The following is a 25,543-nucleotide window of genomic DNA, read 5'->3' on the forward strand; positions in this document are numbered from 1 at the left end:
AGGAAGCGGTCTGTTGGGATAGCTTGTATCTCCTTCACAATCTGCAGACAGCATTCATTCTCAATGCTTACACTGTAAACATCCCATTGTCAGGGACAGAAAACGCTCTATTTTCTTTCAGGGATCAGTGAAGCAGATCGCGATTTGTCTCTGCTCGTCGTCTTGACGTTCTGTGCCTGTATTTACTATTGACACTTTGCCAAAGAGCTCACCGTCTGTTCCTCTCTCCCAGTGTGGATTCAGCTCATCTGTCATTATGGCAGAGGGTTTAAACTGAATATCTGTCCAATGGCAGCAACTGTGAGGTCCTGTATAGTTATTTTACAATGGTTTTTAGAGATGGTTAATAACGGTCATGCGCCGCTCAGACCCTTCTCAGTCCTTCCCCTGGTGATCTTGCTGGCCTCGTGCATTGCTGCTTTAATGACCTTTGGAGTTTGCATCAGTATGATATCATAAAAGAGAGCCTAACACACCGGAGTAATCGCGAGAGTCCAGTGCTACTCAGTCATGTGACTGTAATGGGGGGCAACACTGGCTGACATTAAAAGAGAATTACAAGTTTAAATAACATTAAATACAAATGTCCAAACTGGCAGCGAGTTGTAAATAAGTGCCTGGGTATTGGAGGGCGTACAACCATAGACCAGGGGTGCCCAAATGGTAGATCCCCAGATGTAGTACTAAAAATCCCTTGATGCTTTACATGCCTTTAGTATGACAAAGCATCCTGGAAACTGTAGTTTTAAAACATCTGGGGATCTACCCCTTGGGCACCCCTGTTCTAGACTGTGGGAATCTCCATGCTTATTACTCCATCCAGTGGTTGGCTGATGGTTGTGGGATATCACTGAAGATGCTCAGGCTGCTAGGAGAGCAGGGCTGAGGTTTCATGTTGTTGGTAACTCTTGGATGTCCCTGTTGGTGTGGAGAAGGGAAAGGTGAATTAGCTGGTTCAGGTCTGGATCCCAGGTTAGACATCTTGTACCCTGTTCTGGTTACATTATCTTTCTAGTAAGTGTAACATTAATTAACTGCTGATGACGTTGAATTCTGATATCCGCCCTTCGATTGGATCTGCCTAAACAGGGGATAAGAGCATAATATCCCTCTCTCCAGCCATTAAGAGCAAAGCAGGGTTGTAGACAATATATTGTTTTTGTTCATTTTGTTTTCTTGTAACAGTCATTTCATAGACATCATGCCACAAGCATGCCAAACTAGATATTTTTCATGACCAGCCTTTAGGTTCTCTACAAACATTCAGGTTAGGACATTTTGTGATATTTAACCCCTTAAGGACCAAACTTCTGGAATAAAAGGGAATCATGACATGTCATGTGTCCTTAAGGGGTTAAATTGTGTGCTATACTGAATAACAATTGTTGACACTGATTGCATAGTCTGTGGAATGCGTGATGTTTGTGTGATTGTGTGTGAGACAGATGTGTGGGCTCTGGAATCTCTAGAGAATAGAGTTGTGTTTTTCTGTTGGCACTGTATGTGTATGCAAAATAAGTAGGTTTGTGTGTGGGCACAGGATATGTATGTGAGAGGGTGTGTGGGCACAGGATATGTATGTGAGTGAGGGTGTGTGGGCAAAGGATAGGTATGTGAGAGGGTGTGTTGGCACAGGATATGTACGAGAGGGGGGATGTGGGCTCAGGATATGTATGAGAGGGGGGTGTGGGCACAGGATATGTATGAGAGAGGGGTGTGGGCACAGGATATGTATGAGAGAGGGGTGTGGGCACAGGATATGTATGAGAGGGGGGTGTGGGCACAGGATATGTATGAGAGGGGGGTGTGGGCACAGGATATGTATGAGAGGGGGGTGTGGGCACAGGATATGTATGAGAGGGGTGTGTGGGCACAGGATATGTATGGGAGGGTGTGTGTGGGCACAGGATATGTATGTGAGGGTGTGTGTGGGCACAGGATATGTATGCGAGAGGGTGTGTGGGCACAGGATATGTATGTGAGGGGGTGTGTTGGCACAGGATATGTATGTGAGGGGGTGTGTTGGCACAGGATATGTATGTGAGGGGGTGTGTGGGCACAGGATATGTATGTGAGGGTGTGTGTGGGCACAGGATATGTATGTGAGGGGGTGTGTGGGCACAGGATATGTATGTGAGGGGGTGTGTGGGCACAGGATATGTATGTGAGGGGGTGTGTGGGCACAGGATATGTATGTGAGAGGGTGTGTGGGCACAGGATATGTATGAGAGAGGGTGTGTGGGCACAGGATTTTATTTGAGAGTGAGGGTGTGTGGGCACAGCATTTGTGAGAGGGGTGGGTGTGGGCACAGGATATGTATGTGAGAGCGTGTGTGTTGGCTCAGGATATGTATGTGAGAGAGAGGGATGTGTGGGCACAGGATATGTATGTGAGAGAGAGGGTTGTGTGGGCACAGGATATCTATGTATGTGAGAGAGAGGGATGTGTGGGCACAGGATATCTATGTATGTGATAGAGGGATATGTGGGCACAGGATTTGTATGTGAGAGAGATGTGTGTGGGGTTACAGAATGAGTATGGGAGAGAGAGGGGTGTGTGGGTACAGGATGAGTATGGGAGATTGATGTATGTGTCAGGGATGTGATATCTACCATGGTTTAGTAACTAGTGTCCTTGAAGCCTGACTGTCTTGGTGTGCCTTGTGCCAGTGTGTTATTGGTGTGATGTGTCTACCATGATGAAACATAACCCAGTGACTAACCTCCACATTCTTTCACAGTGTATAACTGGACTGTGGAGGAGGTGGTTCAGTGGCTTATCACGTACGTGGAGCTGCCCCAGTATGAAGAGACCTTCCGCAAACTACACCTGAGTGGGCGAGACATGCCAAGGTAAGTCCTCCGTCAGGCAATTCTCTCCCTACTCCCGTAAAGATGATTTTCTCAATTCCCTGAGTACAGAGACTGCTTCAGGTACCATTTCTGTCTCACATAGCGTGGATGAATAGCCTTTTGTCCTCTTTGTTCATATTGTTCGTTATACATTGTAAGTGTGTTAGATACATCTGTAGGACCAGACCTGGGTCCATCTCCTTGACTTTCACACATTATTTCTTTTTACACTCGAACCTCTCCCTCTCATGTCATTTATCATCCAGATTAGCTATAACCAACGCTACCATGACTGGAACCCTCCTCAAAATGACTGACCGCAGTCACCGACAGAAGCTGCAGCTGAAGGCTCTGGACACTGTGCTTTTTGGACCTCCTTTATGTGAGTAGCATCTAGCCAGGTCTCGTGGTAAGGACTGTATTGCCTACAGGTTTCATGGTGGGTACGGCAGAAACAAGACCCACCCTACTCTTCCCCCGGAACCTGTAATTATCTCTCTGGCAGGGACATTGGGCATGGTGGGTACAGCAGCAGCCTTATCCACCATACTCTGCTCTTGAATTGCCTGTAATGTTCCCCCTGGAAGGGACTTTGGCATTGTGGGTACAGAAGCCTTATCCACCTTGCTCTGACTTTGGGTTGTCTGTAACATTCCCCCTGGCAGGGGCATTGGGCATAGTGGGTACAGCAGAAGCCTTCTCCACATTACATTATCCCAAGAATCTCTATTATTCAGCAATTCACATACAGTGTGACCTTGCTTGAGCTCTCCATATGTACCTGGTGCAATAAAAAATGTTCTGTTTCCTTAACCACAGTTATGCAATTTGCCGAATATTTTATCCTTAATTTTAAGTTAGTTTTTCAAGATTTAAATATTAAAGTACTAGTACAAATCAATCACTAGTACAACCATCTTTCAAATCAATATATTTTGCATAAAGTGTTACAAATGTATTTATTTATAAAATATTTTATCAGGAAAGATACATTGAGATTTCTTTCGTTTTCAATTATGTCCTCGGTCTACAAAACATGAATTCCCACAGCCCAATAATTACATAAGTTGAATTTTTCATCTGAATATAAGCATCATTCTCTGAGATTCAATGGATTATTACATTTTTTTCACAATATTTCTGTTGTGGAAATTCCTGAGGAAATTGTCAAAATTCACTATAACATGAAATGGCTATTTTTAGATCACATGTGGAAGCCCCCACTCCCCTATTTTGTTTAAAACATTATGTACTAAGCTTTAACTCACCTGAAATTCAGCAAAGCTCTCCCTGTTCCGTTCGATGTCACGCTTCCATCTTCAGTATCCAATGATTGAACCGATTTCACAAGCTGAGAGTATACATGCACTCTGCCAAGGGAGGGGCCGTGGGGTGGTCAATGAATGTTGGCCAATCTAAGCAGGCTGAGAGGGCTTGCAGGACTGAGGGAGGGACAACACTGCCTTCAAGTGTAGATGATTACATTTGTGGCCAACACTCAGTGCATTCTGATGGCAGATGTCATTTTTGCACAGAACTAACATTCGGCAGCCCGGAACAGTTCTGTCCAGTAGGTCACGTGTGCAAGGGGTGCAATTAGACCCCGGCTCAAAAGTGCAGATTACTCTGTATAGGCAGCTGCACATACAGATTGCTTAAAAGCCATGGAGATTGGAGTAACCCTTTAATAAACAGAATTGAATTGTCTTTTTGCAGCACACTTTGATTAATATCCCCAAAGAATTCACAATTTACATATAGTTGAACAAACAGTCAAGTCTATCAAGTTCAGTCTTTAAAATATATCTTTTTATGCCATTGATCCGTAATGTCAATCAGATTTTAACATGCTCACATAGGTATTAATTACCGTATATACTTGAATATTCTGTTTAAAAAAAAAAAAAAAAAACTATCCCATCCTTTTTTTAAAATATCTCCAGATTCTAATAGGAGAATTACACTTTGCTCACTTTACACTGTAAAGAACCCTTTCCTCTGCTATAAGTGAAAACTCCTTTCTTCTAGTCATGTTGTATATTCCGGCTAATTAACAGGTAACACATAGCGGTTTGTTCTGACCCTGTATATATTCGTGTAGTGCTATCATATCCTCCTTTCTTTTATTTTTTTATAACACAAAAACAAATGCAGTTTTCCTGCCTTCCTTCATAACTAATGTTTTTTACCCTCTATGCATTTTGCAGCTCACCTCTGCACTTTTTCTACTGCATATTCAAAGTATGGTCTTCATTAATTATTATTAATAAATTATATTTTTAACACGTAAATCTGTACCCCTTTTTATACATGACATCACCTTACTAGTCTTTGACTTTCGTCTGGCACTAGCCTGCCCAGTCTCCTTATTTAGCCAAATCCCTCTGTAGATGTTTTTTATCATGTTCAGACTGTATTATCTTACCTAGTTTTGTGGCATCTGCAAACACCGACCAATCACTCTGAATGCCTACTTCAATATTATTTATAAACAGATTAAAGGGAAGTGGACCCAGAACAAAACTCTGAGGCACTCCACGTATCAAATTTTCCATTTACAACTCTCTGCACTTTATCTTTTAGCCAATGTTTATCCAAGAACATGATTTCCCATCTATACTAACTGATTTCAGATTTATTAGTAACATTTTGTATGGAACTGTATCAAATGCCTTAGCAAAATGCAATTAGTTCACATCCACTCAAACAATCCTATCTATATTCTGACTAACCCTCAATGCAATTAAGTTAGTTTGGCATGGTCTTTCATAAAACCATGTTGATTCCTGCTAATGATATTATTGCAATGAATTCTTGAATATCATCCCTTAACAGCCATTCAAATAATTTCCCAACCATAGATGTTAAACTCACTGGTCTGTAGTTTTTGGGCTGAGGTCAAGGCCGTCTTTAAAGGGGGGCAAAAGGGGCAACTGCCCCGGGCCCAGTTACTCCTGGGGGGCCCAGTGGGACCCCTGCCAACATCCAAATCCTGTGGACTGCAGCACCTGATGTAATTAGGGGACCTCAGCCCTTTAAGAGTGCTCCGGCCTGGGCCCCTTTCATGTTGCCTGCTGGGAGGAAGTACAGGGGGCCCAGGGTCCAATCGATATTAAAGACGGCCCTGGCTGAGGTACTAAACACTTTAAATGTAGACGCCCTATCTGCTCGTCTCTGATTCTTTTGTACGATTCCTGAAATTTTAACAATTTAATTTTATAGGCTTTGCTTTCTAGCCTAAACTGGAGTGTGTCTGCGTCCGTCCTTTAACAGCTGCCTTGCCTGTCATTATTAAAATAATTACAATCTCATCTCCACATCAGAGGTCGTGTTAGATTGTTTGCTGAAGTCAAAGAAGCCATTAATAGTCTAATTTATGATGACCTGGACTTTTACAGCACAGCTTAAATATTTACAGTAGAAAGAGTGTTTATTTTGCCTGCTCCTCATTTCTGAGGCTCCAGACTCTGATAGTAACCTTTCACTCTCATCTTTTTATCTCACACTTTACTTGACAAGCAGTGTATCTGCTGGATGTGCATGAAAGGTCCTCCAGGTGGAGTCAATACCAAACTTCTCACTATACCAGGGGTAGTCAACCTGCTCCCTACCGCCCTCTAGTGGGCTGATTGGGATTTTAAGTGGGCGGCGGTGGGTTCTGCAGAAAACGCTCAATGGCCGTGGGCCAAGGCCGGCAGGGGAGATCTTTTAATCTCCCCTGCTGATTTAATCACCAGCCTCTCGGGCTGGTGAGGAGATCAAACACCGGCCCGCTGGCACTTTATTCCAGCAGAGGGAGGAAAGGGTCTGGAAGGCTCTGTGTTTCTCCCGCAGGCAGGCTGGTCGGAGCGTTGCCGTGTGTTACCACGGCAACGCTCCGATACAGTGCTGTACTCGCAGGAAGACAGGAGAGACAGCCTGCAGCCAGAGAAGCTGATGGCTAAAGGGAGTATGCCGCCACTGGCCCACCAGGGCTTCAGCATTATGTGGTAAAAAGTAAAAAGAAGAAATTAAGATAATCACATCTCACCACCTACACACATCATAGACTATGCACCCTTCACACACACTACACCCCTTACACCCACATACTGCCCCCTGACACACACTGCACCCCTTACACACACACTGCACCCCACACACACACACACACACCCACACTGTACCCCTCACACACACTGTAACACTTCCTTCACACACACACACACACACACACAACCTCTAACACACACACTGCCCTCCCACACTGCACCTCAAACATGCACCACACCATTCACACAGACTCCACCCCTCACACAGACTGCACCCTTCACATACACACACACGACACCTTTCTCACACACATACAACACCCTTCAAACACACACTGCACCTCATACACACAACACCATTTAAACAAACACTGCACACCTCACCCACATACAGCATTTCTCACACACACACACTACACCCTTCACACACAGCACCTCTCAGACACACACAGAAACAAAAGGGAAAAAAATTGATAAACGTAAGTAAATATATTAAACAAATAACAAAAACCCTCCTTTCTAAAAAAAAAAAAAAAAAAAATTTAATAAAATTGCACTTGCGCTACTACGGCACTGGTGGGCGGTAAGGCAATTTTACCATGAACAAAGATACAAAAGTGGGTGGTAGGCATTAAAAGGTTGACTACCCCTGCACTATACGATCCTTCGTCTTATCCAGTTAGTAATCTTCACACATGCTCTTTTTCCCTCGTATTCTCACATACAGGAGACAATACAATGCATGGACCTCGTCATTCACTCAGTATTTAAAGTCTGATCATTAATGCACATTGGGGAGATTTATCCGCGTCACCAACACTTTTACATCTAATTTTCATTGAAAAATTAGATGTAAATTGGCATTCTTCTGAATTGCAAATTTCTGTAAAAACTGGTGGAATAACATCGAATAACATTAGAATTGATACAATTGAATTGATACAAAGGAACACTCATAGACAGAGGAAACCCCTAATTAACATATAGAAACCTTGCATACAATGTTCCTTTACTGGTGTGAAAGTAAAGTGGAAATTGTAATATCATTTAAAACTTTTATTAATAAAGATATTCGAAAATAATATTGTTACCCTTAAAAAAAAATATATCACCTAAATAGTACTGTAAAGGTCAATGGACAGATAAACAAAGTGGTAATTAATATCCCAACAATAATTATTTGCATAAAGACGAGTAATTAACCCACTTATTTAGTATGCTCAAATCTTGTCTGCCAACTATTGATCACATGGTCTCTGTACAGATAGATAATCGATAATCATAGGGCCAAGACAACAAGCAACATAGTAGCCAGGAGCGTTCTAAAGAGTCTATTGCGGAGAAGCTACAGTGATATTAAATTGCCACTCTGAGAATATAGCTGTAGAAAAGCAACAATTACTGCTACCTCCCACCTAATGATGCTGTAGGCAAAATAAACCAGATAGCATTGTATACCGTGTATACTGAAGTGTTGACATATAACACCCTAGGTATCCCTACTATGCCATCCAGGGCACTTAATCGAAAGGTTAGACAAATGTATCTAAGCAGTTCCTGTGACTAAACATATTCACTGCTCTACAACCAAGACCCAAAAGGAAAGAATAATGACAATCTATGGTGTTTGCTTATAGGTAAAGTTCAAAGATTCTTAAACTGAAATATTGATAATGAAGGAATACATTCCTATTGGAATTCTCCTGGTGGAATAACAAAAGAGCAGTCTGTTGGTTGGAGAAGAGGTGGCATTGAGTGAGGAGGTCAGTCTGTTTGTTAGAGATGGAGAGGCATTGAGTGAGGTCAGTCTGATGGTTGGAGATGGAGAAGCATTGAGTGAGGAGGTCAGTCTGTTGGTTAGAGAAGGAGAAGCATTGAGTGAGGTCAGTCTGTTGGTTGGAGATGGAGAGGCATTGAGTGAGGTCAGTCTGTTGGTTGGAGATGGAGAGGCATTGAGTGACATCCGTTTGTTGGTTGGAGATGGAGAAGCATTGAGTGAGGAGGTCAGTCTGTTGGTTGGAGATGGAGAGGCATTGAGTGAGGAGGTCAGTCTGTTGGTTAGAGATGGAGAGGCATTGAGTGAGGAGGTCAGTCTGTTGGTTAGAGAAGGAGAAGCATTGAGTGAGGTCAGTCTGTTGGTTGGAGATGGAGAGGAATTGAGTGAGGAGGTCAGTCTTTTGGTTGGAGATGGAGAGGCATTGAGTGAGGTCAGTCTGTTGGTTGGAGATGGAGAGGCATTGAGTGACATCCGTTTGTTGGTTGGAGATGGAGAAGCTTTGAGTGAGGAGGTCAGTCTGTTGGTTGGAGATGGAGAGGCATTGAGTGAGGAGGTCAGTCTGTTGGAGATGGAGAGGCATTGAGTGAGGTCAGTCTGTTGGTTAGAGATGGAGAGGCATTGAGTGAGGAGGTCAGTGTGTTGGTTGGAGATGGAGAAGCATTGAGTGAGGTCAGTCGGTTGGAGATGGAGTCATTTAGTGAGGAGGTCAGTCTGGTTGGAGATGGAGAAGCATTGCGTGAGGAGGCCAGTCTGTTGGTTGGAGATGGAGAAGCAATGAGTGAGGAGGTCAGTTTGTTGGTTGGAGAGGGAGAGGCATTGAGTGAGGAGGTCAGTTGGTTGGTTAGAGAGGGAGAGGCATTGAGTGAGGTGGTCAGTCTGTTGGTTAGGGATGGAGTGGCTGTGAGTTTTGATATCTGACGGTGCAAGTCTTGTGCTGTGAATATAACTATGTTAATGGTTAATACACAGTCTGGAGAAGGAATGAGTTGGACAATAAAGTAATGAGATCATCCGTGGATTAACTATCACCATGTTTAGATCTTCTCTATAAGAGTCTGTGATCTTTATTCGTTATGAACACTGAATATTCACGTTATTTCTTAATATTGGTTATTTATGGGATACGAGATTAGAACCTTGCTTTCATTTCCTAATCGAATGGCCAATTATAGCTTGATACCTTTAACCCTTTTGCTGCATATGTGCTAATGTTCAATCGTGAGTAATGGAAGCCTGCCAATAATTATTCTTTTAGTACCGTTCTATATTTTCTTTGTTATATAAACTATGCTAGTGATATTAGATATCACCGGTGGCCATGCCGAGCCATGATATGGATAACCATCACTGAATAGATCCTAGCACAGGCATCCACCAGTTCTGAATTGCTTTAAAGAAGGGATTTCTTATAATTGCAAAGAAATGTCTATACGACTAGAAGCAGTGATGGAATTAAATGAATCAAGTTTCCTGATACATTCAAACTGAATGCCTCCTATAAAGTGGCATTTTATAGGCCTTGCTTTTCAGGAAATTCGATCCAATAGCTTACAATCAAATTTCCTATGGCCATGGGCATGTCCTTTCTACATAAAAGCCTTAGATTTTAGTATTTATTTTTTTGTAGGTGTATTTGTCTGTCCTTGCAGGCTGCCCTCGTCCTTAGCAACAGTACACTGTGCGCTTTGTACACAGAACTTGTACAATAAACAGACGATTATTTTTAGATTATTTAATTTACAAATTACAAAATCCGTGTGTCCAGTTGCATCTTACGACACAGACGTCATATTAAGCAGAACATTCCAAGGCAAAAATCCCCAGTAATGGAAGGAAGTGTATTCCCCCCAGGAGCAATTTAACTCTCCGATCAGAATGGCGCTGTGAGAAATGAACGAGGTATTTTTAGTGTACGGCCTTAATGCCCTTTAATGAGCCAAGCTTTTGTTATTGCAGAGATCGCCCTGTCAGATGTAATTGCAGGTAGCGTCTTTAGAGGAACAAATCATCTCGGCGTCTGGAAAGAACATTCTCCCCTTTTTAGGGAACGTTTGGAAGGATGTCGCTATGTTTGTTTTTTCTGTATTATGTAAGGTTTTGCTAAGGCCGGTGCTTTATCCAGCAAAGTTTGGTCAATATAATGCAGACTTTATTACGGACTAATTGGACACCATATCATCACAGGGCATCCATCCTGATTGGTTTACTTTGTAACTACATTCTGCTGTATTCGTCTAGTCTAAATGATTGTGTAATCCAGAGTTACATGGCATTAATACGGGGATTAGTAGGACTTTTCCCATGGCACCCTAGCTTCCTGTAATAGAGGTCGTAAGGGTCTGTCCTGTGACACTCACTGTCTGTAATACAGAGATCGGAAGGGTCTGTCCTGTGACACTCACTGTCTGTAATACAGAGATGGGAAGGGTCTGTCCTGTGACACTCACTGTCTGTAATACAGAGATCGGAAGGGTCTGTCCTGTGACACTCACTGTCTGTAATACAAAGATGGGAAGGGTATGTCCTGTTACACTCACTGTCTGTAATACAGAGATCGGAAGGGTCTGTCCTGTGACACTCACTGTCTGTAATACAAAGATGGGAAGGGTCTGTCCTGTTACACTCACTGTCTGTAATACAGAGATCGGAAGGGTCTGTCCTGTGACACTTCACTGTCTGTAACACAGAGATCGGAAGGGTCTGTCCTGTGACACTCACTGTTTGTAATACAGAGCTCGGAAGGGTCTGTCCTGTGACACTCACTGTTTGTAATACAGAGATCGTAAGGGTCTGTCCTGTGACACTCACTGTCTGTAATACAGAGATCGGAAGGGTCTGTCCTGTGACACTTCACTGTCTGTAATACAGAGATCGGAAGGGTCTGTCCTGTGACACTCACTCACTGTCTGTAATACAGAGATCGGAAAGGTCGTCTGTCCTGTGATACTCACTCACTGTCTGTAATACAGAGATCGGAAAGGTCGTCTGTCCTGTGATACTCACTGTCTGAAATACAGAGATCGGAAGGGTCTGTCCTGTGACACTCACTGTCTGTAATACAAAGATGGGAAGGGTCTGTCCTGTTACACTCACTGTCTGTAATACAGAGATCGGAAGGGTCTGTCCTGTGACACTCACTCACTGTCTGTAATACAAAGATGGGAAGGGTCTGTCCTGTTACACTCACTGTCTGTAATACAGAGATCGGAAGGGTCTGTCCTGTGACACTCACTGTCTGTAATACAGAGATCGGAAGGGTCTGTCCTGTGACACTCACTGTCTGTAATACAGAGCTCGGAAGGGTCTGTCCTGTGACACTCACTGTTTGTAATACAGAGATCGGAAGGGTCTGTCCTGTTACACTCACTGTCTGTAATACAGAGATCGGAAGGGTCTGTCCTGTGACACTCACGGTTTGTAATACAGAGATTGGAAGGGTCCGTGCTGTGACACTCACTGTCTCTAATACAGAGATGGGAACGGACTGTCCTGTGACACTCACTGTTTGTAATACAGGGATCGTTAGGGTCTGTCCTGTGACACTCTCACTATCTGTAATACAGAGATCGGAAGGGTCTGTCCTGTGACACTCACTGTTTGTAATACAGAGATCGGAAGGGTCTGTCCTGTTACACTCACTGTCTGTAATACAGAGATCGGAAGGGTCTGTCCTGTGACACTCACTATCTGTAATACAGAGATTGGAAGGGTCCGTCCTGTGACACTCACTGTCTCTAATACAGAGATGGGAACGGACTGTCCTGTGACACTCACTGTCTGTAATACAGAGATCGAAGGGTCTTTCCTGTGATACTCTCACTGTCTGTAATACAGAGTTTATTTTTTTACAGTTAAAGTATCCATTTTATCTAGAATTGTGTGGCAGTCTTTTTGTTCCTCAATGGTAACTGCATGTTGTGTCTGTGTTGGCTTTCCTCAGTAACCCGTCACAATCATCTGAAAGACTTCATGCTGGTGGTGTCCATTGTCATTGGGGTGGGAGGCTGCTGGTTTGCCTACATCCAGAACCGCTACTCGAAGGAGCACATGAAGAAAATGATGAAAGACTTAGAGGGTCTACATCGTGCTGAGCAGAGTCTCCATGACCTTCAGGAGAGGTAGGTGTCTGTCTCTCTCATTTTCTAAATGGACTAAAATGGTTTTGCTCCTGTGTCTCCATCATTTGGCATGAGAGATTGGTGTCTGTCTTTTTACCACTCTTCGATAAGTTTATCTCTGTGCTGGAGAGACGAGTCTGACCCTCAACTCCTTTAACAGATGGTTAAACCAATGTAGCTCCATCCGTCTTTGGTTTTTCCTCAGTCCAGGTCGCACTTTAATTTGTCGTTCCGTACGTATGTCACTTTTGTAAGGGGCTTCCATTGTTTGGATAGGAACAAAGAATGCTTATTTGTGTGAGAATGAACTTTCTGAATATCACAAGTCACAGAGTACTAGATGTTTGCAATGTGCTGACACTGCTAGGGTTATGGATTTAATGATAACTCCTCATTATATTTGGTAGAACCTCAGTTGCTGAACAGACTTTTTAAAAATCACATATTCCATTCCAGATCATTCTTTTTGTGTCATGGAAAGTCGTTTATACTTCACTTTGATTGCACGGTTTGCTGTGAGCGGTCACTTTGGCACAGAGTGGCAGTTCTTTGGGCAATGCAAGTCTCGGCTGCATTGTTCTTTGCATAGTCCGTCTATATTCTGGGTACTAGGCCCTTTGCTCTCTCATCAGCACTTGGTTCCTTTCTCTGGCCACAAACCCTGCTGCTGGTCTCTCTCCAGGTGGCAAACCGCAAAGATCTCTTCTCACTGAGACTTGGAACATCCCGGGCAGCCTCCGTTCTGCTTTTGGCTTATTATGCAAGGCGTTTGTCTTCATTGAGGCCCCAGCTCTAGGATGTCACACTTCCTGTTCTTGGCTCAGAGACAGAAATTCTGCTAGAATGCCGTAATCTGGAAACCGTGGCAGTTTTAAAACATTTCCTAAACGAATATTGCTGGAGTGATGCTTTCTATGTAAAGAGTGACCCTGTCCTCCCAGCATGGCCCCTGTGTATGATGGATGGTCCCATTCCTTTAATATTAAGCCAACTCTCATCTAGTAACGCCTGACCTTGTCTCATCAAAAGTACTCAGTCAGCCTCTGCCTTTTATACGTGTCCTGTTATATAGCTCACTGACCATGGAAGGGTTTATTATATGTGTCCTGTTATATAGCTCACTGACCATGGAAGGGTTTATTATACGTGTCTTGTTATATAGCTCACTGACCATGGAAGGGTTTATTATACGTGTCCTGTTATATAGCTCACTGACTCCAGAAGGGTTTATTATACGTGTCCTATTATATAGCTCACTGACTCCGGAAGGGTTTATTATACGTGTCCTGTTATATAGCTCACTGACTCCGGAAGGGTTTATTATACGTGTCTTGTTATATAGCTCACTGACCATGGAAGGGTTTATTATACGTGTCCTGTTATATAGCTCACTGACTCCAGAAGGGTTTATTATACGTGTCCTATTATATAGCTCACTGACTCCGGAAGGGTTTATTATACGTGTCCTGTTATATAGCTCACTGACTCCAGAAGGGTTTATTATACGTGTCCTGTTATATAGCTCACTGACCATGGAAGGGTTTATTATACGTGTCCTGTTATATAGCTCACTGACTCCGGAAGGGTTTATTATACGTGTCCTGTTATATAGCTCACTGACCATGGAAGGGTTTATTATACGTGTCCTGTTATATAGCTCACTGACTCCGGAAGGGTTTATTATACGTGTCCTGTTATATCGCTCACTGACCATGGAAGGGTTTATTATACGTGTCCTGTTATATAGCTCACTGACTCCGGAAGGGTTTATTATACGTGTCCTGTTATATAGCTCACTGACTCCGGAAGGGTTTATTATACGTGTCCTGTTATATAGCTCACTGACCATGGAAGGGTTTATTATACGTGTCCTGTTATATAGCTCACTGACTCCAGAAGGGTTTATTATACGTGTCCTGTTATATAGCTCACTGACTCCAGAAGGGTTTATTATACGTGTCCTGTTATATCGCTCACTGACTCCGGAAGGGTTTATTATACGTGTCCTGTTATATAGCTCACTGACTCCAGAAGGGTTTATTATACGTGTCCTGTTATATAGCTCACTGACTCCAGAAGGGTTTATTATACGTGTCCTGTTATATCGCTCACTGACTCCGGAAGGGTTTATTATACGTGTCCTGTTATATAGCTCACTGACTCCAGAAGGGTTTATTATACGTGTCTTGTTATATCGCTCACTGACTCCGGAAGGGTTTATTATACGTGTCCTGTTATATAGCTCACTGACTCCGGAAGGGTTTATTATACGTGTCCTGTTATATAGCTCACTGACCATGGAAGGGTTTATTATACGTGTCCTGTTATATAGCTCACTGACTCCAGAAGGGTTTATTATACGTGTCCTGTTATATAGCTCACTGACTCCAGAAGGGTTTATTATACGTGTCCTGTTATATCGCTCACTGACTCCGGAAGGGTTTATTATACGTGTCCTGTTATATAGCTCACTGACTCCAGAAGGGTTTATTATACGTGTCCTGTTATATAGCTCACTGACTCCAGAAGGGTTTATTATACGTGTCCTGTTATATCGCTCACTGACTCCGGAAGGGTTTATTATACGTGTCCTGTTATATAGCTCACTGACTCCAGAAGGGTTTATTATACGTGTCCTGTTATATAGCTCACTGACTCCAGAAGGGTTTATTATACGTGTCCTGTTATATCGCTCACTGACTCCAGAAGGGTTTATTATACGTGTCCTGTTATATAGCTCACTGACTCCAGAAGGGTTTATTATACGTGTCCTGTTATATCGCTCACTGACTCCGGAAGGGTTTATTATACGTGTCCTGTTATATCGCTCACTGACTCCAGAAGAGTTTATTATACGTGTCTTGTTATATAGCTCACTGACTCCGGAAGGGTTTATTATACGTGTCCTGTTATATAGCTCACTGACTCCGGAAGGGTTTATTATACGTGTCCTGTTATATAGCTCACTGACCATGGAAGGGTTTATTATACGTGTCCTGTTATATAGCTCACTGACTCCGGAAGGGTTTATTATACGTGTCCTGTTATATAGCTCACTGACTCCAGAAGGGTTTATTATACGTGTCCTGTTATATAGCTCACTGACTCCGGAAGGGTTTATTATACGTGTCCTGTTATATAGCTCACTGACTCCAGAAGGGTTTATTATACGTGTCCTGTTATATCGCTCACTGACCATGGAAGGGTTTATTATACGTGTCCTGTTATATAGCTCACTGACTCCGGAAGGGTTTATTATACGTGTCCTGTTATATAGCTCACTGACTCCGGAAGGGTTTATTATACGTGTCCTGTTATATAGCTCACTGACTCCGGAAGGGTTTATTATACGTGTCCTGTTATATAGCTCACTGACCATGGAAGGGTTTATTATACGTGTCCTGTTATATAGCTCACTGACTCCAGAAGGGTTTATTATACGTGTCCTGTTATATAGCTCACTGACTCCGGAAGGGTTTATTATACGTGTCCTGTTATATAGCTCACTGACTCCAGAAGGGTTTATTATACGTGTCCTGTTATATAGCTCACTGACTCCAGAAGGGTTTATTATACGTGTCCTGTTATATAGCTCACTGACCATGGAAGGGTTTATTATACGTGTCCTGTTATATAGCTCACTGACTCCAGAAGGGTTTATTATACGTGTCCTGTTATATAGCTCACTGACTCCGGAAGGGTTTATTATATGTGTCCTGTTATATAGCTCACTGTGGCGAAACCAGCTTCGCCACTGTGAACTGGAGAGGCCTGGTTGCTAGCCTCCTGCCCTGCGACTACGGCCCATGGACATATTGCTCTATAAACACTATATTTGGGCATGTAATAATTTATATTGCTGCTACTGGCCCTTTAAAATCAGCGATGGACATATTGGGACTTTTGGGACTAATGTCCCTTTAAGACTTTGTAACATATCACAGTAATACTGTCTTAAATATTATGTAGGTATTTATGTGTTCAGTTAAACTGGGGATATGTGGAGGTGTGTGTTTTATGTGTTAGATGTGTCAGTATGTAATTTTATGTCTTTTACTGTCTTTTTGCAACCATGTGGTTAATGGAGTCTGACTCTAGTCCTAGATAATTGGATTACTTCTCCAATTATCTCCAGGGCAGAAGAGTGTAAGCCGATGTCTGCTTTTCTTGTTCAGCTGTTCCAGTGTTCGTGTGGTTCCAGTCGGGAGAATGGTGTCTGCAGTAGCTGCCTGTGCATCTGGAAAGGGGATTATCGCCTAAACTGGGTTTTATCCTCTTGTAAGTGAAACGGTCCGTTACAATTGGTGGCAAGCGGCGGGATCGTTCCTACAACCAGAGGGACAGCTACAGACAACACTATTTCTGGATTACAAATTGAGGGCAACGCTAGTATCCGTACAGCGACCCTATCTACAAAGGAACTCAGAAAATGGAGGAGAAGCTTCAGGATAAAGTGTACAGTTACGTACGCCTGGGGTCTGGAGTAGTCCCAGAGGAACACCTGTTGATGTACAGACAGAGGGCCAGAGCCGAATTGTGGGACATAGCCATAGGAGAAGTACAGTATTCACGAGGGGATCAGCGCCGCAGCAGAAGGCAGCGAATCCTGGCGAGAATGGCAGAGCGGATGTTCCTCCTGAGAAAACAGACCACAGAAAAGTGGGTGACTAGACTCGAGATTCTAGTATACGCAGAACTGACGCTCGACGACGCGTACCAGGCGCTACAGTGGTACGCGGCTCAGTGTGTCCCCAGGATGGCAGAGTATGAGTTTCCAGAAGGCGGAGATTACGCTGGCCCCGGTCTATTTTGGGATAATAGTGGTGACGAGGACTTTGGGGAAGATACCGGCTCTCGTTTTTGGGACCTGTACGGCATCCGAGAGAACATGCTGGGTCTCTTTGGCGCTATGGACCTCGAGGCAGACCTACGATATTTGGTCACCGAGGAATGGAACCTGGAGGGGGATTACCTGCGACTCATCAATGAGGCCTGGGAAGAGACAACCGGTCCTCCCTCCCAACAGCAACCAGCAGTACCCGAGGTAGCAGATCTCCTAGACTGGTCCTGTGAGCAACCCCAGGGAGCTGATGGTGTCGTCCATCCTCCCCAGCGGCAGTGTGTACCCCAGGGAGATGAAGGTGTCGTCCTTCCTCCCCAGCGGCAGGCTGAGTTACAGGGGGCAGAGGTTGTTGTTCCTGCCCCCCAGCAGAAAAGTGATGTGCCAGGAAGGCAGTGTGAAGTAAAGGGTCCTCCCTCCCCAGCGGCAGTGTGTGTCTCCGGGAGCTGATGGTGTCGTCCATCCTCCCCAGCGGCAGTGTGTACCCCAGGGAGATGAAGGTGTCGTCCTTCCTCGCCAGCGGCAGGCTGAGTTACAGGGGGCAGAGGTTGTTGTTCCTGCCCCCCAGCAGCAAAGTGATGTGCCAGGAAGGCAGTGTGAAGTGAAGGGAGAGGGGAGCAGCGTCCTTCCTCCCCAGCGGCAGTGTGTACCCCAGGGAGATGCAGGTGTCGTCCTTCCTCCCCAGCGGCAGTGTGTACCCCAGGGAGATGAAGGTGTCGTCCTTCCTCCCCAGCGGCAGTGTGTACCCCAGGGAGATGAAGGGGTCGTCCTTCCTCCCCAGCGGCAGGGTGAGTTACAGGGGGCAGAGGTTGTTGTTCCTGCCCCCCAGCAGCAAAGTGATATGCCAGGAAGGCAGTGTGAAGGGAAGGGAGAGGAAAGCAGTGTCCTCCCTCCCCAGCGGCAGTGTGTACCCCAGGGAGCTGATGGTGTCGTCCTTCCTCCCCAGCGGCAGTGTGTACCCCAGGGAGCTGATGGTGTCGTCCTTCCTCCCCAGCGGCAGTGTGTACCCCAGGGAGCTGATGGTTTCGTCCTTCCTCCCCAGCGGCAGTGTGTACCCCAAGGAGCAGAAGGTGCCATCCTTTCTCCCCAGCGGCAGTTTGCCATCCAGAGAGAGGAGCTTGTTACACCCTCTCTCCCACGGCAACCTAACCCACCAAGGGGAGATGTTAAGCCCCACAACTGTGCAGATGGGACCGTAGTCTCTGCACCTACCGCACAAGAGATAGTGACGGTCGGTCCTGTTCCCCAGCCTCAGTGTGATGGATCCAAAGGGGAGACAGTCGGTCTCCCCCTCCGGCAGTCGAGCTGTGCACCTAAAGGGGAGACAGTCAGTCTCCAGCAACCAGGCGCCCACCAGACTACTCCCGTGGTAGTGCTGGCAACAGGACAGAGTACCGCTGGTTTCTGCCCCCTCAGCAACCCACCAAGACAGCCTACTCGTCTCCCACCCAGCAGTGGTGAGACACCAGAACTTGGACAGAATTCTTCCTCACCCAGATGTAGTAACCGGTTAGTGGGGGTGGGCTGCTCTGTTATTTCTGTTTCGTGGGTGGGTTGCTGGACTAACCAGGGCACTGACCGGCAGAAAGTCAGGTACCCTGTTAGTCTAATTGACAAAGGGGAGAAATGTGGCGAAACCAGCTTCGCCACTGTGAACTGGAGAGGCCTGGTTGCTAGCCTCCTGCCCTGCGACTACGGCCCATGGACATATTGCTCTATAAACACTATATTTGGGCATGTAATAATTTATATTGCTGCTACTGGCCCTTTAAAATCAGCGATGGACATATTGGGACTTTTGGGACTAATGTCCCTTTAAGACTTTGTAACATATCACAGTAATACTGTCTTAAATATTATGTAGGTATTTATGTGTTCAGTTAAACTGGGGATATGTGGAGGTGTGTATTTTATGTGTTAGATGTGTCAGTATGTAATTTTATGTCTTTTACTGTCTTTTTGCAACCATGTGGTTAATGGAGTCTGACTCTAGTCCTAGATAATTGGATTACTTCTCCAATTATCTCCAGGGCAGAAGGGAGGAAGCCGGGATGCATTGTGGGGGATGTTTTACTTCTGTTTGAGCCAGATTGTGCCATGCTGCAAGCCAGGGCCCAAAAGATACTTTTAGTAACTTTTGAACCCCTGGTCGGATTCATGCCATTTTTTAATATGTTGTTCCCCTGAATGGATTGATTGTGGATATGTATTTTTATGTGAATGTGATGTATGGTTTTAAAGTTATGAAAGTTGTGTAAAAGTATATTTTACTCTGTATGCATAATGGGATTATGTGTCACACTAAGGGGAGGGGGTGTGTGGGAGGTAACATCTATGTCATTGGTTCTTTTATGCCTCCCCCTGGGTGTGGCCTGTATGTGTGAGTTGGAAATAAAAGCCAGGCTGGATGAGCCAGTCGAGAGTTCTTGCTTAACCCTCAAAGCGATGTGTCGTCTCGGTCTTTGGGGGAATGGGATTGTATGCTGACTGCCAAGAGTGTAAGCCGATGTCTGCTTTTCTTGTTCAGCTGTTCCAGTGTTCGTGTGGTTCCAGTCGGGAGAATGGTGTCTGCAGTAGCTGCCTGTGCATCTGGAAAGGGGATTATCGCCTAAACTGGGTTTTATCCTCTTGTAAGTGAAACGGTCCGTTACACTCACTGACTCCAGAAGGGTTTATTATACGTGTCCTGTTATATAGCTCACTGACTCCAGAAGGGTTTATTACACGTGTCCTGTTATATAGTTCACTGACCATGGAAGGGTTTATTATACGTGTCTTGTTATATAGCTCACTGACCATGGAAGGGTTTATTATACGTGTCCTGTTATATAGCTTACTGACTCCAGAAGGGTTTATTATACGTGTCCTATTATATAGCTCACTGACTCCGGAAGGGTTTATTGTACGTGTCCTGTAATATAGCTCACTGACCATGGAAGGGTTTATTATACGTGTCCTGTTATATAGCTCACTGACTCCAGAAGGGTGTATTATACGTGTCCTGTTATATAGCTCACTGACCATGGAAGGGTGTATTATACGTGTCCTGTTATATAGCTCACTGACCATGGAAGGGTTTATTATACGTGTCCTGTTATATCGCTCACTGACTCCGGAAGGGTTTATTATACGTGTCCTGTTATATAGCTCACTGACTCCAGAAGGGTTTATTATATGTGTCCTGTTATATAGCTCACTGACTCCAGAAGGGTTTATTATACGTGTCCTGTTATATAGCTCACTGACCATGGAAGGGTTTATTATACGTGTCCTGTTATATAGCTCACTGACTCCAGAAGGGTTTATTATACGTGTCCTGTTATATAGCTCACTGACTCCGGAAGGGTTTATTATACGTGTCCTGTTATATAGCTCACTGACTCCAGAAGGGTTTATTATACGTGTCCTGTTATATAGCTCACTGACTCCAGAAGGGTTTATTACACGTGTCCTGTTATATAGTTCACTGACCATGGAAGGGTTTATTATAAGTGTCTTGTTATATAGCTCACTGACCATGGAAGGGTTTATTATACGTGTCCTGTTATATAGCTTACTGACTCCAGAAGGGTTTATTACACGTGTCCTATTATATAGCTCACTGACTCCAGAAGGGTGTATTATACGTGTCCTGTTATATAGCTCACTGACCATGGAAGGGTGTATTATACGTGTCCTGTTATATAGCTCACTGACCATGGAAGGGTTTATTATACGTGTCCTGTTATATCGCTCACTGACTCCAGAAGGGTTTATTATACGTGTCCTGTTATATAGCTCACTGACTCCGGAAGGGTTTATTATACGTGTCCTGTAATATAGCTCACTGACTCCAGAAGGGTTTATTATACGTGTCCTGTTATATAGCTCACTGACTCCAGAAGGGTTTATTATACGTGTCCTGTTATATAGCTCACTGACTCCGGAAGGGTTTATTATACGTGTCCTGTAATATAGCTCACTGACTCCAGAAGGGTTTATTATACGTGTCCTGTTATATAGCTTACTGACTCCAGAAGGGTTTATTACACGTGTCCTATTATATAGCTCACTGACTCCAGAAGGGTGTATTATACGTGTCCTGTTATATAGCTCACTGACCATAGAAGGGTGTATTATACGTGTCCTGTTATATAGCTCACTGACCATGGAAGGGTTTATTATACGTGTCCTGTTATATCGCTCACTGACTCCAGAAGGGTTTATTATACGTGTCCTGTTATATAGCTCACTGACTCCGGAAGGGTTTATTATACGTGTCCTGTAATATAGCTCACTGACTCCAGAAGGGTTTATTATACGTGTCCTGTTATATAGCTCACTGACTCCGGAAGGGTTTATTATACGTGTCCTGTAATATAGCTCACTGACTCCAGAAGGGTTTATTATACGTGTCCTGTTATATAGCTCACTGACTCCGGAAGGGTTTATTATACGTTTCCTGTTATATAGCTCACTGACCATGGAAGGGTTTATTATACGTGTCCTGTTATATCGCTCACTGACTCCGGAAGGGTTTATTATACGTGTCCTGTTATATAGCTCACTGACTCCGGAAGGGTTTATTATACGTGTCCTGTTATATAGCTCACTGACTCCAGAAGGGTTTATTATACGTGTCCTGTTATATAGCTCACTGACTCCGGAAGGGTTTATTATACGTGTCCTGTTATATAGCTCACTGACTCCGGAAGGGTTTATTATACGTGTCCTGTTATATAGCTCACTGACTCCGGAAGGGTTTATTATACGTGTCCTGTTATATAGCTCACTGACTCCGGAAGGGTTTATTATACGTGTCCTGTTATATCGCTCACTGACCATGGAAGGGTTTATTATACGTGTCCTGTTATATAGCTCACTGACTCCAGAAGGGTTTATTATACGTGTCCTGTTATATAGCTCACTGACTCCAGAAGGGTTTATTATACGTGTCCTGTTATATAGCTCACTGACTCCAGAAGGGTTTATTATACGTGTCCTGTTATATAGTTCACTGACCATGGAAGGGTTTATTATACGTGTCCTGTTATATAGCTCACTGACTCCAGAAGGATTTATTATACGTGTCCTGTTATATAGCTCACTGACTCCGGAAGGGTTTATTATACGTGTCCTGTTATATAGCTCACTGACTCCAGAAGGGTTTATTATACGTGTCCTGTTATATAGTTCACTGACCATGGAAGGGTTTATTATACGTGTCCTGTTATATAGCTTACTGACTCCAGAAGGGTTTATTATACGTGTCCTATTATATAGCTCACTGACTCCAGAAGGGTTTATTATACGTGTCCTGTTATATAGCTCACTGACTCCGGAAGGGTTTATTATACGTGTCCTGTTATATAGCTCACTGACTCCAGAAGGGTTTATTATACGTGTCCTGTTATATAGCTCACTGACTCCAGAAGGGTTTATTACACGTGTCCTGTTATATAGTTCACTGACCATGGAAGGGTTTATTATAAGTGTCTTGTTATATAGCTCACTGACCATGGAAGGGTTTATTATACGTGTCCTGTTATATAGCTTACTGACTCCAGAAGGGTTTATTACACGTGTCCTATTATATAGCTCACTGACTCCAGAAGGGTGTATTATACGTGTCCTGTTATATAGCTCACTGACCATGGAAGGGTGTATTATACGTGTCCTGTTATATAGCTCACTGACCATGGAAGGGTTTATTATACGTGTCCTGTTATATCGCTCACTGACTCCAGAAGGGTTTATTATACGTGTCCTGTTATATAGCTCACTGACTCCGGAAGGGTTTATTATACGTGTCCTGTAATATAGCTCACTGACTCCAGAAGGGTTTATTATACGTGTCCTGTTATATAGCTCACTGACTCCGGAAGGGTTTATTATACGTGTCCTGTTATATAGCTCACTGACTCCGGAAGGGTTTATTATACGTTTCCTGTTATATAGCTCACTGACCATGGAAGGGTTTATTATACGTGTCCTGTTATATAGCTCACTGACTCCGGAAGGGTTTATTATACGTGTCCTGTTATATCGCTCACTGACTCCGGAAGGGTTTATTATACGTGTCCTGTTATATAGCTCACTGACTCCAGAAGGGTTTATTATACGTGTCCTGTTATATAGCTCACTGACTCCGGAAGGGTTTATTATACGTGTCCTGTTATATAGCTCACTGACTCCGGAAGGGTTTATTATACGTGTCTTGTTATATAGCTCACTGACCATGGAAGGGTTTATTATACGTGTCCTGTTATATCGCTCACTGACCATGGAAGGGTTTATTATACGTGTCCTGTTATATAGCTCACTGACTCCAGAAGGGTTTATTATACGTGTCCTGTTATATAGCTCACTGACTCCAGAAGGGTTTATTATACGTGTCCTGTTATATAGCTCACTGACTCCAGAAGGGTTTATTATACGTGTCCTGTTATATAGTTCACTGACCATGGAAGGGTTTATTATACGTGTCCTGTTATATAGCTCACTGACTCCAGAAGGATTTATTATACGTGTCCTGCTATATAGCTCACTGACTCCGGAAGGGTTTATTATACGTGTCCTGTTATATAGCTCACTGACTCCAGAAGAGTTTATTATACGTGTCCTGTTATATAGCTCACTGACTCCAGAAGGATTTATTATACGTGTCCTGCTATATAGCTCACTGACTCCGGAAGGGTTTATTATACGTGTCCTGTTATATAGCTCACTGACTCCAGAAGAGTTTATTATACGTGTCTTGTTATATAGCTCACTGACCATGGAAGGGTTTATTATACGTGTCTTGTTATATAGCTCACTGACCATGGAAGGGTGTATTATACGTGTCCTGTTATATAGCTCACTGACCATGGAAGGGTTTATTATACGTGTCCTGTTATATAGCTCACTGACTCCGGAAGGGTTTATTATACGTGTCCTGTTATATCACTCACTGACTCCGGAAGGGTTTATTATACGTGTCCTGTTATATAGCTCACTGACTCCGGAAGGGTTTATTATATGTGTCCTGTTATATAGCTCACTGACTCCGGAAGGGTTTATTATACGTGTCCTGTTATATAGCTCACTGACTCCGGAAGGGTTTATTATATGTGTCCTGTTATATAGCTCACTGACTCCGGAAGGGTTTATTATACGTGTCCTGTTATATAGCTCACTGACTCCATAAAGGTTTATTATATGTGTCTTGTTATATCGCTCACTGACTCCGGAAGGGTTTATTATATGTGTCCTGTTATATCGCTCACTGACCATGGAAGGGTTTATTATACGTGTCCTGTTATATAGCTCACTGACTCCAGAAGGGTTTATTATACGTGTCCTGTTATATAGCTCACTGACCATGGAAGGGTTTATTATACGTGTCCTGTTATATAGCTCACTGACCATGGAAGGGTTTATTATACGTGTCCTGTTATATCGCTCACTGACTCCGGAAGGGTTTATTATATGTGTCCTGTTATATAGCTCACTGACTCCGGAAGGGTTTATTATACGTGTCCTGTTATATAGCTCACTGACTCCATAAAGGTTTATTATACGTGTCCTGTTATATAGCTCACTGACTCCATAAAGGTTTATTATACGTGTCCTGTTATATCGCTCACTGACTCCGGAAGGGTTTATTATACGTGTCCTGTTATATAGCTCACTGACTCCAGAAGGGTTTATTATACGTGTCCTGTTATATAGCTCACTGACCATGGAAGGGTTTATTATACGTGTCCTGTTATATAGCTCACTGACTCCGGAAGGGTTTATTATACGTGTCCTGTTATATAGCTCACTGACTCTGGAAGGGTTTATTATACGTGTCCTGTTATATAGCTCACTGACCATGGAAGGGTTTATTATACGTGTCCTGTTATATAGCTCACTGACTCCGGAAGGGTTTATTATACGTGTCCTGTTATATAGCTCACTG

The 25,543-nt window shown here is 43.7% G+C and overlaps 1 protein-coding gene across 4 annotated transcripts in view; it reads left to right on the forward strand.

The window, feature by feature from the left end:
- Window positions 1–25,543, forward strand: part of STIM1 (stromal interaction molecule 1) — a 136,727-nt gene that overhangs the window by 75,146 nt on the left and 36,038 nt on the right. For all 4 annotated transcript variants that reach the window (XM_063433137.1, XM_063433146.1, XM_063433152.1 and 1 more), the window contains exons 4-6: window positions 2,742–2,853; window positions 3,120–3,235; window positions 12,602–12,779. In XM_063433137.1, the coding sequence (XP_063289207.1) occupies window positions 2,742–2,853; window positions 3,120–3,235; window positions 12,602–12,779 (406 nt within the window). The remainder of the gene's footprint in view (window positions 1–2,741; window positions 2,854–3,119; window positions 3,236–12,601; window positions 12,780–25,543) is intronic.

This window comes from Pelobates fuscus, chromosome 1 (assembly GCF_036172605.1).
Source record: "Pelobates fuscus isolate aPelFus1 chromosome 1, aPelFus1.pri, whole genome shotgun sequence".
NCBI classification, from domain to species: domain Eukaryota; kingdom Metazoa; phylum Chordata; class Amphibia; order Anura; family Pelobatidae; genus Pelobates; species Pelobates fuscus.